This window comes from Pygoscelis adeliae, unplaced genomic scaffold (assembly GCF_000699105.1).
Source record: "Pygoscelis adeliae isolate BGI_AS28 unplaced genomic scaffold, ASM69910v1 Scaffold45, whole genome shotgun sequence".
In the NCBI taxonomy this organism is placed as follows: Eukaryota; Metazoa; Chordata; class Aves; order Sphenisciformes; family Spheniscidae; genus Pygoscelis; species Pygoscelis adeliae.
Window position 1 is genome coordinate 10,190,133 of NW_008825114.1, and position 16,648 is coordinate 10,206,780.

At 36.9% G+C, this 16,648-nt stretch overlaps 1 protein-coding gene across 1 annotated transcript in view; it reads right to left on the reverse strand.

The window, feature by feature from the left end:
• The window catches only part of PRUNE2 (prune homolog 2 (Drosophila)), a 112,457-nt gene that overhangs the window by 59,199 nt on the left and 36,610 nt on the right, over window positions 1–16,648 (reverse strand). Inside the window, exons 7-8 of the mRNA XM_009328186.1 lie at window positions 4,159–4,317; window positions 1–3,161 (exon numbers count right to left, since the gene is read on the reverse strand). The exon at window positions 1–3,161 is cut by the window's left edge and continues 3,392 nt beyond it. Coding sequence (XP_009326461.1) covers window positions 1–3,161; window positions 4,159–4,317 — 3,320 coding nt within the window. The remainder of the gene's footprint in view (window positions 3,162–4,158; window positions 4,318–16,648) is intronic.

Consider the following 16,648-nt stretch of genomic DNA (forward strand, 5'->3'; position numbering starts at 1 on the left):
CTGGGCATTTTAGAAGAATTATTTTCAGGATTATCACTACCCTTCTCAGAACTTTCAGAGATACTTTCCATCTCAGGACTTGTTTCATCCTCTATCACTGTAGTCTCCTTTTCAGCTTTCTCAGAAAGCAGCTGTGATGTTTCACTATAATTGAAATTTTGTGGTCTCGAGTCATCAAAAGATTCATAATTTCTGCCTTCCTCAGAAGCACTTGAAGAAGATTCTGCATTATTCTGCAACAAGTCTTTCCTCTCTTCCTGACTAACTGGATTACTTTGGTTGGAAAATGACTCATTCTCTGTGACTAACGCTTCCCAACTAACACTATTCCTTATTTTTTCTGGGGAGCTGGGAACTTCTGTTGTTGACATGTTTTCTTCTGAATCTGCGTTACATGAAGATTCACTGTCCTCTTGCACTGGTTTATTACAAATGTCACTAATCATTTGCTGTCCACTTGTCTCATCTGTGCTTTTATATTCCTCTTTTTCTTCCTGAGAGATGACAATGGCATTGTCCCAGCCATCCTCACAACCCTGCTCACTCTGTAAACTCCATGAGTTCGGCTGCTGCACTGAATCCTGACTATCCAGCTTTTCATCAACACCAGCAGTGTTTTGTGCTGCCTTCTTACTAAGTATCTCACTCCCTAAGTCCCATATTTTCAGATCCAAACCATTCCCAGTGTCTGAAGTTGCTGTAGATGTGTCTGTGTCTTCTACAGGAACACTGCTCGCTGTTTCTACATTTTCAGCTGCAGTCTGTCTAGTATTTAATTCGTCCTGTGGTGGTGATAAGTCATTCACTGTTTGATTGTATACCGGTGTTATTTTTCTGTTTTCAGATACAGAAAAATTATTTTCACTGGTATGTATCTCAGTTGAAAAACATTGATCAGCTGTTTGTTCTGAATTAAGGAAAGGTTTAGCAGAGGCAGAAAGAGCAGTAATTTCAGAATTTCTTTCTTGTAACCGGGTGACATTATTTAGGGGAGCGTTCCAGATGTCTGTGTTTCCGGCGCTTGAAAAAGGCATGTTTCTAGGAGATAAGGGTTCCTTATTTGCTTTCTCAAATCCTTTTGGCTCAGACAAATTTGGGTTTATCAATTTATCAATAACTGTTTCTTCATCAAAATCTTTGTCCTCATTTTCTCTTTCGTCTTCCACATATGTAGGTGATATATATGAATCAGATGTTGAATAATTGGTGTCTGGTGGAGAAACAACTAAATCTTCACCTATGTTTGATGACCTAAGATCCGAGTGTTTATACAAAAAGGCATCCTCCCATGGCACCACTACTTCTGTTACTTCTTTCTTGATGTTTTTGTCATACATATTCCAGGTCTCTATATTTTCAAACTGTTTTGGTCTATGTTTAGGATCACCAAATACATTTTTTTCCTCTGTTTGCAGTTTGGAATTATTTTGCATATTGTTGAAAACAGAATTTGTATTTTCAGATTTTCCATATGCTTCTACTGAATAATATTTTTCTTTATCCCAGGCTTCTGGAGATACCTGGATAGGTGGATTTTCAGTCTCATTGTCCGCTGTGACTTCTGAAGAATCTGATAAACTAGTTTTTGATATGGGCCATTCCTCAGGAATATTCACTGATGTTTTTTGTCTATCCAGTTTGGGCATGTTCCATATATTTTCTGAGGATCTAGCAATATCTCCTGCGTCAAACTTAGTCCAGACTTCATAAGAGTCTCCAGCTAGCTGACTGCCTTTCCCTTCACCACTACACCATGCATCTGACATCATAGGTGTCGGCTGACTGACCTTCCATGGGTCAGTAAAGCTCTCCGGTTCTTGCTTTTTCTCCTCTAAAGAAGCAGTTTGCAAACATGAATGTTCACTGTTTTTCTCTTGATTCTTGTGGTTCCAATTATCTTGTTTAAACTGATTATCCCACAGACCTGCTCTCATGTATGCCATTTGCTTTGGCTGTTTTTGAAGGAATACAGAATCTGAGGCTCTTCTATCAATATGTTCTCGTAGCAAGGGACTTTCTTTACAATCCTTCCATAAGACAGGGCTCTGAAATACAGATTCCTGCTCACTTGAACTCCATGTATCAGCATTTCTGGACTCTAGGTCAAAGCCATCCCACCAGCTCCCATATCTAACACGAGACTGAGAATAATTTGTGCCATCTATTTCATTAATTTTTTTAATGACATCTTGTGGGAAAAATAAAGGCTGCCCATTATCTAATGGTGAAGTTTCTACAAGGCTGTTCATAGGAGTTGGTGGAATTCTTGAATCAGCAGATTTCAACATTTCTGGTGAAGAAGAATCACCTTCAACTAAATCGATCAAATTTGAAGTTTTCTCACACATTTCTCCTGGATTCTCATCAAATTCAGCTAAATTGTCTTCCTCATTTGTTGTCATAAGTAAGTCAGTTGAATAAGTTGCTGCATCATTTTCTAACAGGTTTGCCTCATCAAGTTCTTTCTGCACAGTGAGTTGTTGTCCTTCTGATGAATCACTATGAAGGAAATAGTCATCTGCTGGGGAACAATCAACAGAATGAGAAGATGACTCGGATGGAGCTGTAATCACGGGTGCTAGATCAAAATTGAAAAGATCGAAGTTATCACTATTGTCTCTAGACTGAGGTTTTTGTTCTTCAGCTATTGCTCCTTCAGGAATAGGACTATAGGAATCAAAGCCAGGCAGAAGACTGTGATGGGAAGCAGCACCTTCTGCAACAGGGCTATCATCACTAAGGAAAACAGAACTCTCCTTGGAAGACCGGCTGCTTCTAATGGTAGCCAATCCACTGTCTGGACTCACAAGGTCTACATTAACATCAACATGGGCTTGCATAGATCCATTTAGATCTTGAGGATTTTCTATAAAATTGGCAGAACTGGGCTGTGGTTCTACATCAGAACCATATAACTCCATAATACCAGAAGATCCTTGTGAAAGTGGAGCACTTCCAGCAACAGCTTCAGTAGAAGAAGTTCTACTGTTTGATACCATTTCTGGTTGTCTTCTATTTAGAACTTCCTTAACTAGAAGAAAAATTTGATGACAGGTCACCAAAGAATTTTCTTGATGATAAATGAGAATTTGGTCACATCCACATTCTAGAGGATCCAGCTCCAAACAAGGATTCTGACATTCTTCTAATTCACAGCAGATCTGTTGAAAAATAAGATGTTTCAAAAGCCATTGCAACCATGGGCATAAAGGCACATATTGACTACTTCACCATGTAACACAGCCATACCTATCTATTCCTATTAATCTATTTCTTGGCCATTTTGTTGTAACAGCCTTATTATGATCCCTAAATAGATAAAGTATTAAAATAGAAGATCAATACAAAATATGTATTATATAATTGGTCAGAATATTTACTTGAAATTATACCATTTGACTTACATGTTCACTTTTCATTAGTAAAAGAAAATCCAAATAATGTTTAGTTGTTGCCTTAGGAAATCTGAATGAAATATGTACGGGTACATGAGAAAAGTATTTCTAGAATGGGATAATGAGATTCATAAAATAAATAAATTTATATTGACCTTGAAAGCAATAGAGTCATTTAGCCACCTGTCCCTAAAATCAGAAGTTTTTAGGACTGAGGAAAAGGTTCAAAAGGTTGCCATTGAGATGGTTTCTTCCATTTGGGGACAACTATAGTCAAAAAAGTGGACAGCACCCACCTTTGGATAAATGAACATCCTAATAATAATTTGGCTTCATTTCAAAACTTAAATTCTTTAGCTATAACATACACATAGATGAGTTCTGGTCATTACCATTTACAACATGTTTGCTCGTCCCTCACTGCCAAAGACTCATTTGTGTAGATCACAATACAAAACCAAGCCAAAACTAGTAAAAAAAAAGATCATTCTGTTTTAGCTAAATTGAAAAATCTTGTCTTTTTCTGTCTTTCTTGCAACCATACACTTTCTCTATTAAGCTGGTCTGAAACAATCATAAATATCACAATCTCTTATTTTGCATCATATAAATAATGCAGCCATTTCAAATAGCTACTCAGTTGCCAGTCAACTGTTGCTACTTTTCGATCCTACTTAATTATTCAACACTTTGGTATATACTACTTTAAAAAACCTTTTTTTTTCAGGAAAGACATTATTTGATTCTTTTTCCAGGTACTTACTTGATTGCCTAGCTCTAAGTTTTCCGAGTACACTGCTATTTGTCGTTTTGTTTGCTTCTCATCTGACAAACAGTTGGCCAAAATTACAAGTACATCAAACCCATATTTATCTATGAATGCTTTCAGATCACCAATAAGACTCCTGTGTAACACGCAGTCCTGCAATATGGTAAGAAATTAAAAGAAATGTCAGCGTCTTTTCCTTGTTCTTTCCATCCAAATCTGTGGTGAAAATAGCTAGAAACATTAATAAGCATCAGTGTCTGTAACTGGCAACAGAATTCCATTCCATTTGTCAAAACAGCTATGTACATAAAAAAAATCAAGAACCAGTCTTACAGCACAGTAATGGACTTCTATTTCTGAAGATCGCTAAAATACTAAGTGTAGGTTTTGCCTTCTTGAAACCGCTGCTGAAACAGAATTCTTACTTGTTCCAGCTATTTGTTATTGCAAGGTTGCTTAAAAGTATTGGGCTACTGCTATTTCTTGAATAAACCCCCTTTTTTGATAGGACAATAAAAATATTTTATGAAATTTGTCATGTCAATATTTCATTTAAAATAATAGATGTTAAAATAATAGTATTGGGGTGCAAAATCAGGCACTTCAAAGGAAATTGTATGTGCTAACTTAATTTTGCAGCCCTTTATATGTGTCCATTATGATGTTACATGACTGTATACAATTTTACCATGGATTATTCCTTTAGATTCCTTTATTCCTGCTCTTTGAATTCTGTGTAAGTCTTCAAAACAATAACACCCCAAAATAAGGACAGAGTAAGGCAAACTACTTTTAAAACATCTTTGTTTCAAAAAACATGCTTATTTTAACACACACCCCACATCAAATAAATAGGAGGTAAACACTGCATTTGTCATTCCTATTCTTATTTATACTTGGACTAGCCCAATGTTGAATTATCTAGATTTTGCAACATAAACCATATATCCCTCTTTCTCACCTGGGGACATAATGCACAAAGTATAAATGTCTCTCTTCAGTCCTCAGTTCTGATAACTGCCAGTGAATAAGGTCTTAGAAATTTTATTTTCTCCTTTATGTTTCTGCTATTTGTATTTGAGATAATTTTTTGTCATCTTCTAGCTAATAGTTCTTCTGATGCTGCCAAGCTACACTGGCCTTGAATAAACAGCAGTTCATCATGAACACAACACAACTGTATACACAGATTGGCATGTTATTCCCCTGCATCTGTCTCCTACCTGATAAATTACTGTTTTGGTTACATATATACAAATACTATTTATTAATCTACTCAAATGTGTCCACAAAATGCATCTCCCTCCCTGTAAGTTAAACTTAAAATAATCTGTTTGTCAAATGCTTTGGAAGTAGATTCTTTTCCAAGATTAGAGATGAAGTTCCACTTTGATGTTCACATAGCACCTAAAAATGAGTTTTATGTGAAATTCATGCAGATTAATGCACAAAAGTCAGCTGTTAGTTTACTGGTGGACATTCAGATATGAAATCTGAATAGGGGGTTATGGTGCAGAATTATGGCGAATAAGGTTTGAATGTCCAAACCAGTAATATTTTTCCGGGTTCTGAAGACTTAAGTATTGGGTATATTAGAAGAAGTACCAAAATGTGCTTAAGCATGGAAAAGTTACTTCAGTTATCCCATTCCTAACTGCAGTTGGAATAATTAAAATCTATTCGCATAAAAAATTTGAGCTAGAGCAGATTCAAAACCATTTGAAAATCCCAATAACTCCTTGTCTCAGTTACCCACTCACAGCCAATTCAAGATTGGGAGGTCCCAGGGAAGGACATGGACCAATCAAGGATCTAGTCTTGCAAGGTGTTTTATACATAAGGTACATAAGGTAAATAAATGAACATTCTAAAAAATGTCCAGCCTTCAAGGCTCATGATACTTTATATTCTATATTGCTTGTATCAGCTGAAAATGCAAGGAATTAGAAATTTTCTGTTAAAATCACATGACTGAACTGGAAGCTTCATGAAAGTGGCATTGACTGAGATATCTGCGATCATCTCAGCCCGCATTTGGCACTCACAAAGTGGTAGGTTGGGGAGTGCCAAAAATCCTGCTTTCTGCGGTGTTTTGAGGGAGGAACCTCTTAACCCACCTACATGGCAAGGGAAAACTCCCCTGTCACAACCATGGCCAACTGGAGAGTCAATATGTGCATGCAGGGCAATCAGAGGTATATTTCTAGAGTTTAAAGCCAAGGACCACTGGGGCCTCATAGAGCAAGACTGAATAGAATAGAACAAGATACAACGTTCACATGCTAGCAGCTGTTTGTTGGTGGGAATGGTTACCACATCAAGGGTGTGGCACCAAATGCCATACAATGAAAGGTCAATACTACCAGTCAGAGCAGGAACTAAAGATATAAATGGCCATGGTAAAGCCCCTGAAGGTGCTAAAATCTGAATTTGCCCTGTGCACTGTTTTTTGCTAACTTATGTCATATGATCAAGAGCAACGCTGAGGAATTGATATAGCAGCAGGTGACCCAGTAGCCTGCTGCTGTAAGTGGGGAAGTTGTCAAGCATGTATCCCTGGTGGAGCAATTGGACTGGAGAGCTTCACATTGGGCCACATTAACATAAACAATACTGGATCTGTACTACCTACATAATTACCTGATCCAGCTACTTGAGGTTCTCTCCATTTCTTCCATGCTTTCAAACTTACTGTTATTCAGAGTGTGTATTTTTTCTTCTTGAGGTTCTCAGCATGTTGATGACTGAGAGAAGCACAAAGATTAACTCTGAGCAGGCTACCTGTCCCTCTCCATTGGGTATAAGCTGCAGAAGGAGATCAGTTATGTACTACATGTTTTTTTCTCTGTGCTTCACATCCAGCTTGGCCTTTGGGCTGTGTTATGCTACACATATTCCTTGGGCACAGAATAAACTTGGGCAGCTAACTGTACCAGAGAAGCCTGCAGGCAGCATCCACTTGGTACTAGCAATTACATCACCTGTGTGTCCTTGCCTTTATCTAAAAGTGCAGCAACAAGTTCTCATATGAACATCCTTTCTGTTTGACAGTAGAAATGAGGAATGGACTTGTTTCTTTGTAAGAAAATCCTTTAATAGCTAAAATGACCAAAAGGTGGAAATCTCTTCTATGAACAGGGTGTCTCCAGCATGCTGTGCATGGATTGGAGGTTTATTCAATGCTACACCCCTCAGGGTTCCCACCACCTAAATGGATGTAGGGTTATCTATAGTGTTTTCTCCTTAGAATGTTAGCTCTAATAAACAGTGTTTTAAAAGATACCTCCCAGAGTTCACACGCTTTTCTCACTGGGATCATAACGGACCATCGTCGCCTGGTGCAAAACAATATCAACTGATGAGAGACTGCTCAGAGCAGCATGGGAATGGGTTTACGTGTGCCAGCACCATATACCACATTGAAAGAAAATATCTTTAAAGAAAGCATGCAAATTATCTGAGGATTTAAAAGTGCAAGAGGGCAAGAGATGTTTTACAGTGACATCCAATCAACAATAATACTGAGGAAGTCATTAAGGCATGTCAGAACACAGTCCAAGTCAAGCAAAATGATGCTGACCACACCCCATTTATTACTTTACCCCATAGCCTGTCAATGAGAAAACTTGCTGACAAAAAAGTCATTATTCAGCAAAGGTATAAAACCCAAGACCCTGTTCATTCCGTGGCATGAGGAATAAGATACAAGCTTCTCACATTACTATTACTAAGCAACAATTAATATTAAAATAATACCTGAAAACGTGTTACTCAATTTTTCCATAAACAGTCATTTTATTTATCAACAATAAATGTTTCTCTTAAGTTGTTACTTCACTAAGTGCATCCAGAAATGACACACAAAGCAAACAGACCTCGTTAAAAGAATAGGTCAAAGACTAAATTTGCTGGAAAATGCTGTTGACTAAGTTATTGAATAAAAGCAAGATCAGATTACATGTCTTACAGCATCATGACTCTATGTCATCAATTTTTTTGGTTGACTGGACTATTAATCAAAATATAATATTAATTATTAATTTTAAAATAAGCAAAGGTAATTTCATTAATGTTAATAAATAGTATTAATAACATTAATTATATTATTAATTATAACATTAATTAACATCCATAAAGTTTACTCTTTTAAACTAGTATCAACAACACAATTCAGATACTCCCTTCACAAGCATTCAAACATTCAAATAAATAAAAACAGTTGCAAACAAGAAACTCTTATAAATTACCAAAGACTATATATTAAAAGACATGGTAGACATATGGACTCTTCCACAGATTTGCTAACCTAAGTAAACAAGCAGAATGTTGCATGTATTGTAAACGTTAACAGAAAATAAAACATCTCCTTCAGAAATAAAAAAATGCTAATAATTTCAACAGCTAAGTTAAGCTGCTATATCCCAAATTAATTACAAGCACTGTAAAATATGCTGTTGATTAATTAATATAGTAGGAAATACACTGAAATACAGCCAAACCATGACAAAGGTCAGTCAGCTATTCATTTTTATACTACTTTTCCTGACTTTATTAGCATGTGCTGTCTTAAATATTAATTAATATTTACATAGTGTACAGCAGGTAAACAGCATATCTAAACATTATTAGTTGTTGTAATGCTCTCTAAGTAACCTATAATAAAAAAATGGACTGTAAGTATATTTGAAATGTAATATACTTGAAATAAATAGAATCTAGTAGTAAATATATTCTGCAAATGCAATGCAAATGCATAGTTAACAGCAATATTGATACTGGAGAAATTTAGTGTCTTAGCATTTGTAATAAAATTGTGCATTTGTTTTGTCTAATGCATATAAATAGTTTATACAATGCTACAACATAACTATATGGTGAACATTCTGAAATGACAGGTTTTTTTTATCATCTGTGTAAACAGAATGAGAAAGTTCAAGAAATCCACAGACTTTTGAAGGATTTTTGAACATGACCTGTTCAGTTATTATGTATTTCTGTTGAGAAATACCATTTTATGTAGGCTGTATATTGTTGTGAAACTTCTTTCTCTGAAACTCGACTTTCTTATAGGACTCTCTTTTGTTAGTTGAATAATTAACATGACTACAAACATGGATGATCCTTTAAAAAAAGGGAAATCTCCAATAAATATGCAAAGAGAATTTGTAACTTCTCCATCTCTAGCAACACTTTCTGATTCATGAAGCCAACAGCCAATTACCCAAGTGATCACTGCAAATGTACATTACACACACTTCTGATTCTTCTAAGCTAACTGTGTCAATATTAACCTGACCAAATTAAGAACAAACTGTCTCTTTTGTTCTTCACACTCGTCACATGGAGAGCACAATATGGCTTTTGTCAGAGGTGCTCCATCATTTTGGCTCAAGGAAACTGTCAGTACAGTTTGGGATTCGTTATTCATGGGCAGATACCCTGATGGGTCTAATGAAGCCTTTCTGCTGACAACTCATTTGCTAAAAATACCCAACCATCACAAAATATAAATGAGGAATATCACTGTATCCCATTACAATTTTCGCAACCAAAGCAATTATCACAATACAGAAGTCGATACCTACTGCTTCACACTGTATTCTCTTAATATTTCATGGTCAGTACTTCTGAATTCCAGTTTATTTCTATGTGATCACTGATAAAACTTTATGACATACTTAAATTGCAATATAATAGGGTAAACACCAATGTTATAGCACACATGCAGAGCTAACAGTCTGTGTGCCATTTGTTGTAAATCCAGCTAATTACTAGAAGCCCCCTCCTTTAAAAAAAAAAAGGCAAAAAAGCAGAAAAAGACTCAATTTTTTATAAAAGTTTTCAGGTAAGGTCACTAAAAATGGAAAAAAACAGTGTAAACAGTATGGTGTTTATAAGACTCCAGAAACATGGACAAGTATATTCACTATTTTACCTCTTTTTTGTATCAACACCACTGGTGAAAATGCTCTATCCAAAATTCACCATCTTTTCTGTAAGTAAAGATTGCATTTTTCTGTTGTGTATTTCAATCTACCAAATAGCCGCTCTGCTGTATCGATAGTTACCAGTCTTCTGAAAAGAACAAAAATAGCTAATTCTTTCTTTGTGTTGCTGTCTAAAGTTTCTGAAGAGACATAGGTATTAGGTCCTAAACTGAAGAGCAGGAGAATGGGCATCTGAGAGCTTGTGCTACCCTGCTCTATGGAGACCCCAGTCACACCTTACATTTAACTTTAGGCATCCCGAGCTTACAAGGAAATTTAAACAGGAAATTCTATAGCATTGTGAAACACTGCGTATAGAATAAAGTGATGAATGCCTGTTTAGCACTGACCTCACTCCCCTTCTATAGGTGATGGCTATGTTTTTACAGTCTATTATTTTCACTAACTGCAGAATAACTTAAAAAAAATAAAGCAAGGAAGAAAGAAGGATTCATCTATAATAAAAGAAATTATCATGCGTTGTTCAATGAAAGTGTGTTTAGCCAGTTTCACACTGGAAACAGTGCCTTTTCTACAGCACTGGTACATTTTATGATAATGTGTCTTAATGACGATCCACTCTTTATGAATTGAGATTACAGCTAAACAAGTTTTACTTGCACTTGATAGAAGTACAAATTCTGTGTATTCAAGTTCAGGCTTGTCCATTTTAATCTGTGTTTAGCTAGAACTTATAAAGATGACCATGTTCTATATCTATTTAGCACAGCACACAGGAAAGACTGGAAAGCCTCGACTGATTCATAAAATTAAAAAAAAAAAAAGTTTCTCAGGTAAACAGCCAAACTTCAGTTCCATTATTCTACATTTTCAGAGCTAGCTGAGACAGCTTTGAATTCAGCATCTCCATGTATCTTAAGAGACATTATGATATCCATGTAACATAAGGATATCATAATGGCCCATTTAGCTTAGAACATTATTCCTCTGGCTGGAATACCTGCCTTCAGTGGCCATCACTGCCACCCACCTGAAGGAACACAAATGCTTATCCATAAGCAAGGCAGCCTCCCCTGACTACTGAGGTGCACAGCTAACTACCTGAAATACAACAGTCAAAAATGCTCCCTGGTGTTGGTGGGGTCTGTGCACGTACACTCAAAGAATGGAATAGATCAGAAGGGCTGGAGAGGAAGTCCTGTGAAGGTGCTGCCGCTACTGCATGAGATTAAACATTAAGTGCATAGCCTAAAGACAAAAACAAACATAGGTAATGGTGTGCATACTGTTGTGGTGTGCGCTGGAACAACATGATAATATTAGATGGCTGTGACCACAAAATCTAGAAGAAAAAAGGTTTCAGAGCAGAACAGGAATGGAAAAAGGGATGTACATCATCTAGTCTAGTGAGAAAGGTGAAAGCACTTATTTATTTCCATCTTCAAGGGAAGAAATTCAAAGCACTTGTAATTTGTCTCATTCTTAATGGATGTTTTCTGTAATAAGAAAATTATGACTGATAAAGATAAAGCTGCCATTTTTCATAATTTTTGGCACTTGAAGGATAAGTAGTTTGGAGTTGTTAAAAATACAAAATACAGCAAAACATATAGATATGATTTCCAACTATAAAGGCTTAAATGCCACCTCCTTTTCCCAGTGTGTCTTTAAAACTCTGCCTCTGTAACATAATTAAAGGGACAAACTAGAAAACTTGCTACCCTAACAGCACGACTTTTGCTGCAAGTAGGGAAGTTCAGGGAAATGTACTTGCACTATGTTAAGATGTACTCCCTCCAGGTCATTTTAAAGGCTGAAGTTATGTACATATTTTTCTGGAGCGAACTGCATGGAAAGGAAAGTCTCTTATTTTTAAACCACAGGTATGAGTATCCAAAGCCTAAAACTAAAGGAATCCAGGGACCTGCTTAAGCAGGACATTTATAAGCAAATATCACCTGTACAAAATATGTACAAAATATGTACAAAATGAAAAAGAAAAATCTCCATACTAAAGTACAGTGTAGTATATACAATGTAACACATTATTTACCTCAGAAACTTAGAGGAGAAACACTATTTTTGTGTCTTACTAATCAATAGGCCATGTGGAAATAGCATATGATACACTTTTTTATTGTCCTTTATATTATTCTGCTTTCTGACCCTAGGTTAAGAACTTCCATCCGATTTTTCCATAACTTGTAAATCAATTAAAAAATACTGAAAAAGACATAGCCTACCACTTCAGTTCCAAGGTTCATTTAATCACATACAATATTTGATTTCACTGTTGACTGATTAGCAAGTGGTAACAAGCAAAAGGCTGACTTGTCAGAGTGATGAATTAAAACGTAAGAAACATCACAACCATATATATACTGACCAGGAGCTGTCTATTTTAGCCAGCTAAGTCTCAGGTGTAAGTTTATTTGTAATAATTCATACCTTACAAAATAATTCCCATGCAAACATGGTAATGCAAAAACACATTTCTGGCTGTCAGGAAAATTTGTGGCAAAATTAATCAACCATTCATCCATTCAGGCTCTTTGCATACCCTTTTGTCAAAGAGGGAATACTAAGAGATTTCTTTCCTCTTCCACACACTCATTGCAATGGTTTGTAGAATCCATCAAGCCTGAGTTGATTTATTGAACTGTCTCTTAGCTCAGCAGTATAACTATAGCAAATGAACTGGTAACTTCTCAAAAAACAGCAGTGATTCAACAATATCTGGTTTATTTAATTCCTTCTAACTTCAGATTAGCAATTTCTTAAAGGCACTGACTTGCGTTCTCTAGAAGTTCTATCTGCCATTTTATGCCAGCCTGTTTTGTTTCCTTTTTTTTTTTTTTTATATTTTGACATTTGACAAAGGCATTTTTGATTTACAACTGATGCTAGAATCTACCTAAATCTTCACATCTTCACACTAGCTAGTATGCTTCTATTGCTAGTCAATAGAGCTTTCAAATTTAAATACAATACTGCCATGTACTTTTATGTGAGCCATCTTATTCATTATGCTATGAATACTGAAAAATAATTATCCACATAAAGTCCCCACCTATTTCTTTAATTACATAGAAAACTTTGCACGCATATTCAACTATTTTTGTATTTATCTAATCCCATCACCAGTAATGAGAATTGTTATAAAAAGTAGTTGAGGCACAAAAAACAGAGATATGCCAAGCTGTTTGAAACAGTTTAAACATGGATTTTATCGCTAAGCATCGTCCATTGAACCCCATGGAGCACATTTATCACTCACCAGCTTTGCATTTTTCTTCATAAAGATATATGACCTTTGCCTATTAGATTTCATTAGCAGGGCACCATACAAGGCTCCTCTGCAGATGACAGGATAGAAAGCTAAACAACCTCGCCTGAAGGATTTGTGAGAACAAGCCCATCTTCAATCTTTGTCCCTGGGAGGCACTTCTAACACCTGCCAACCACAGCACTATCATCAGAAAAACATTTAGAGATTTATCTTCAGGCTGGTGATTATAAGAGATAATTTGTTTGGAGTATGGATAAAGTTGGTCTAGCATAAACAAACTACAAGCTCAAATTATACGACGAACCTCATTAACTATTGATTTAACCACTGCAAATCCATGAACAAATGTTGTATCAAAATGTTAATTCTTCCTGAAGATATAATCAAGGAAAAAAACAAAACACCAAGGCAGGATGGTGAGCTATTCTTATGTGCACTTTTAATGTCACAGCTTAAATTGAAAATGGAGACTTGCTTCATCATAACAATGACAACAGTATACTATTGCCATTTTCCCATAAATGTAGTTTTGTCTGGCAAAAAGTACTATATCTCTTTAGTTGCTGTCACTATAGAGGGATGAAAGAGTGCTTTCTCTCCTACTTTCAGGAACACTTTTTTTGTTTGGAGACAGCAAGACTAGGTGTACCATTAAAAACACTTTGAATAGCAAGAAGCTAGCAATATTGTAAATGGACACCATCACAAACAGATGGTCTGAAAAATTATATATAAATTTATACCTCCTATATTATATACATCACACATATCCTCTGTGCCTGTAATAGGAAATAACTTTCTCCTAATCTTTGAAAATTGCTTTCACTCGAAGTGATAAATCATCAGTCTTCAGCCAAAAGCATATGTAGAAATAATGTAGCTGAGTTAGTCCTGAAGGCTTTTTTTTTTTTTTTTTTAATACAATGGAAGCCAACCCTGTCCCCTTTTTGGTAAAGGAGAGAAAAATGCTGCCAGACTTCCTATTGCAGCCCAAAGAGAGCAGCCAGCGAATGTCTCCACCTGATGTTGTTGGGATATGGCCTAGCAGAGTTCCATTGCACCATGTCTCTGCCAGCATCCCTGCTTCTTAACACCATTATGCTGGAGGAGGAAAACTCGTTTGTGTGTAGGAAGTGGAAGGAAACCTGCAGTTCTTCCTCCAGTGTGGCACACTGAACAAATCATTCAGTGCAACTTGTACTTAATAACAAAATACCAATGTTTTTAACGCTAATATAGACTGTAAAAACAGCAAAAATCTTTTGGATGGAACTCAAAAACTTGCAGCTAAAGCGGTCAAAAGAAGGAGAAGAAACTTTGAAAATATTTTGTGGGATGACATTATCTCTCAGCATTAATTCCTTCTAAAAGGGAATGGTATTTCATGTGAAATGATTAGTTCATCAGTTAAAAAAAAACAAAACAAAACAAAACAAGAAAACCCCAACAACCCCTTACTGCACCGTCAGTCAGTTTGCAGACGACACCAAGTTGGGTGGCAGTGTTGATCTGCTGGAGGGTAGGAAGGCTCTGCAGAGGGACCTGGACAGGCTGGATCGATGGGCCAAGGCCAACTGTATGAGATTCAACAAGGCCAAGTGCCGGGTCCTGCACTTCGGCCACAACAACCCCATGCAGCGCTACAGGCTTGGGGAAGAGTGGCTGGAAAGCTGCCTGGCGGAAAAGGACCTGGGGGTGCTGGTTGACAGCCGGCTGAACATGAGCCGGCAGTGTGCCCAGGCGGCCAAGAAGGCCAACGGCATCCTGGCCTGTATCAGAAATAGTGTGGCCAGCAGGAGCAGGGAAGTGATCGTGCCCCTGTACTCGGCCCTGGTGAGGCCGCACCTCGAATACTGTGTTCAGTTTCGGGCCCCTCACTACAAGAAGGACGTTGAGGTGCTGGAGCATGTCCAGAGAAGGGCAATGAAGCTGGTGAAGGGTCTGGAGAACAAGTCTGATAAGAAGCGGCTGAGGGAACTGGGGTTGTTTAGCCTGGAGAAAAGGAGGCTGAGGGGTGACCTTATTGCGCTCTACAGCTACCTGAAAGGAGGTTGTAGCAAGGTGGGTGTCAGTCTCTTCTCCCAATTAACTAGCGATAGGACGAGAGGAAATGGCCTCAAGTTGTGCCAGGGGAGGTTTAGATTGGACACGAGGAAAAATGTCTTCACCAAAAGGGTTGTCAAGCATTGGAACAGGCTGCCCAGGGAAGTGGGTGAGTCACCATCCCTGGAAGTATTTAAAAGACGGGTAGATGAGGCGCTGAGGGACATGGTTTAGTGGGCATGGTGGTGTTGGGTTGATGGTTGGACTCGATGATCTTAGAGGTCTTTTCCAACCTTAATGATTCTATGATTCTATAATCTGTGCAGTAATACTGTCTTTCAATCTGAGTGTTCCTCACACAGCAATGCACCCATGCAGATGCACTCACGCTTTTCTGGTTTCTGGTTCAGTTACCAAAATTTTTAGTAATTTATAATCCCTTAAATCTCTTTAAGTCATTTAAAGGTTAAATGGCAATTTTAAATCCCAAGTTGCTGACTTTTTCATTTTTTACCCTTTTTTTTCCCTCCATCACATTTACTTTGCTAATTTATGTAAGCAACTCACAATCTCACTACAGGAATAAACCTCAGTTACTTATTTGTTAAAGCTATTTTACTCTATTTACATAGATAGGCAAATGATTCTACAAGATAACTGGTCTAGAATAAAAAAACTGGACCACTCCTATTGGTGCTGCAAATTCTTGATTTACATTATTTTTTACTTTCCCTATTACCTGTCATGAACTCTCTGTTCCCATTTCCAATTTCTCATTCTCCTTCCTATTGCAATTGAATTCTCAGGAAGAACTACCGATGCCACTTTAAGAATTTAGTTTTAGCTTTCTATAGACTTTACCTATTGCCCAAAATCTCCTAATTACAAATACAGTTTCCCGTTGAGGTAAAATGCTCTTTGATTGTACCTCAGTCTTTATTATACTTTTATCCTTTGGTTCACAATAAATGTCTTCCTTTCAGCAGCACAGATCCATGGCTTTGAAATGCCCCACTCTAACCGGGGTCTCTGCATATTAAAAAATACAAATAGTAATTATTACCTTTAGGTGTTCACTCTGCAAGCATGAATGCATAGGCCAATTCAGAATCACATGAACTAGAAGTTAATGGAAAGCCTCTCACTGACTTCAAAGGACTTACATTACACTAATGTACATGTAAGTATTCTCCCAATCAGTTCC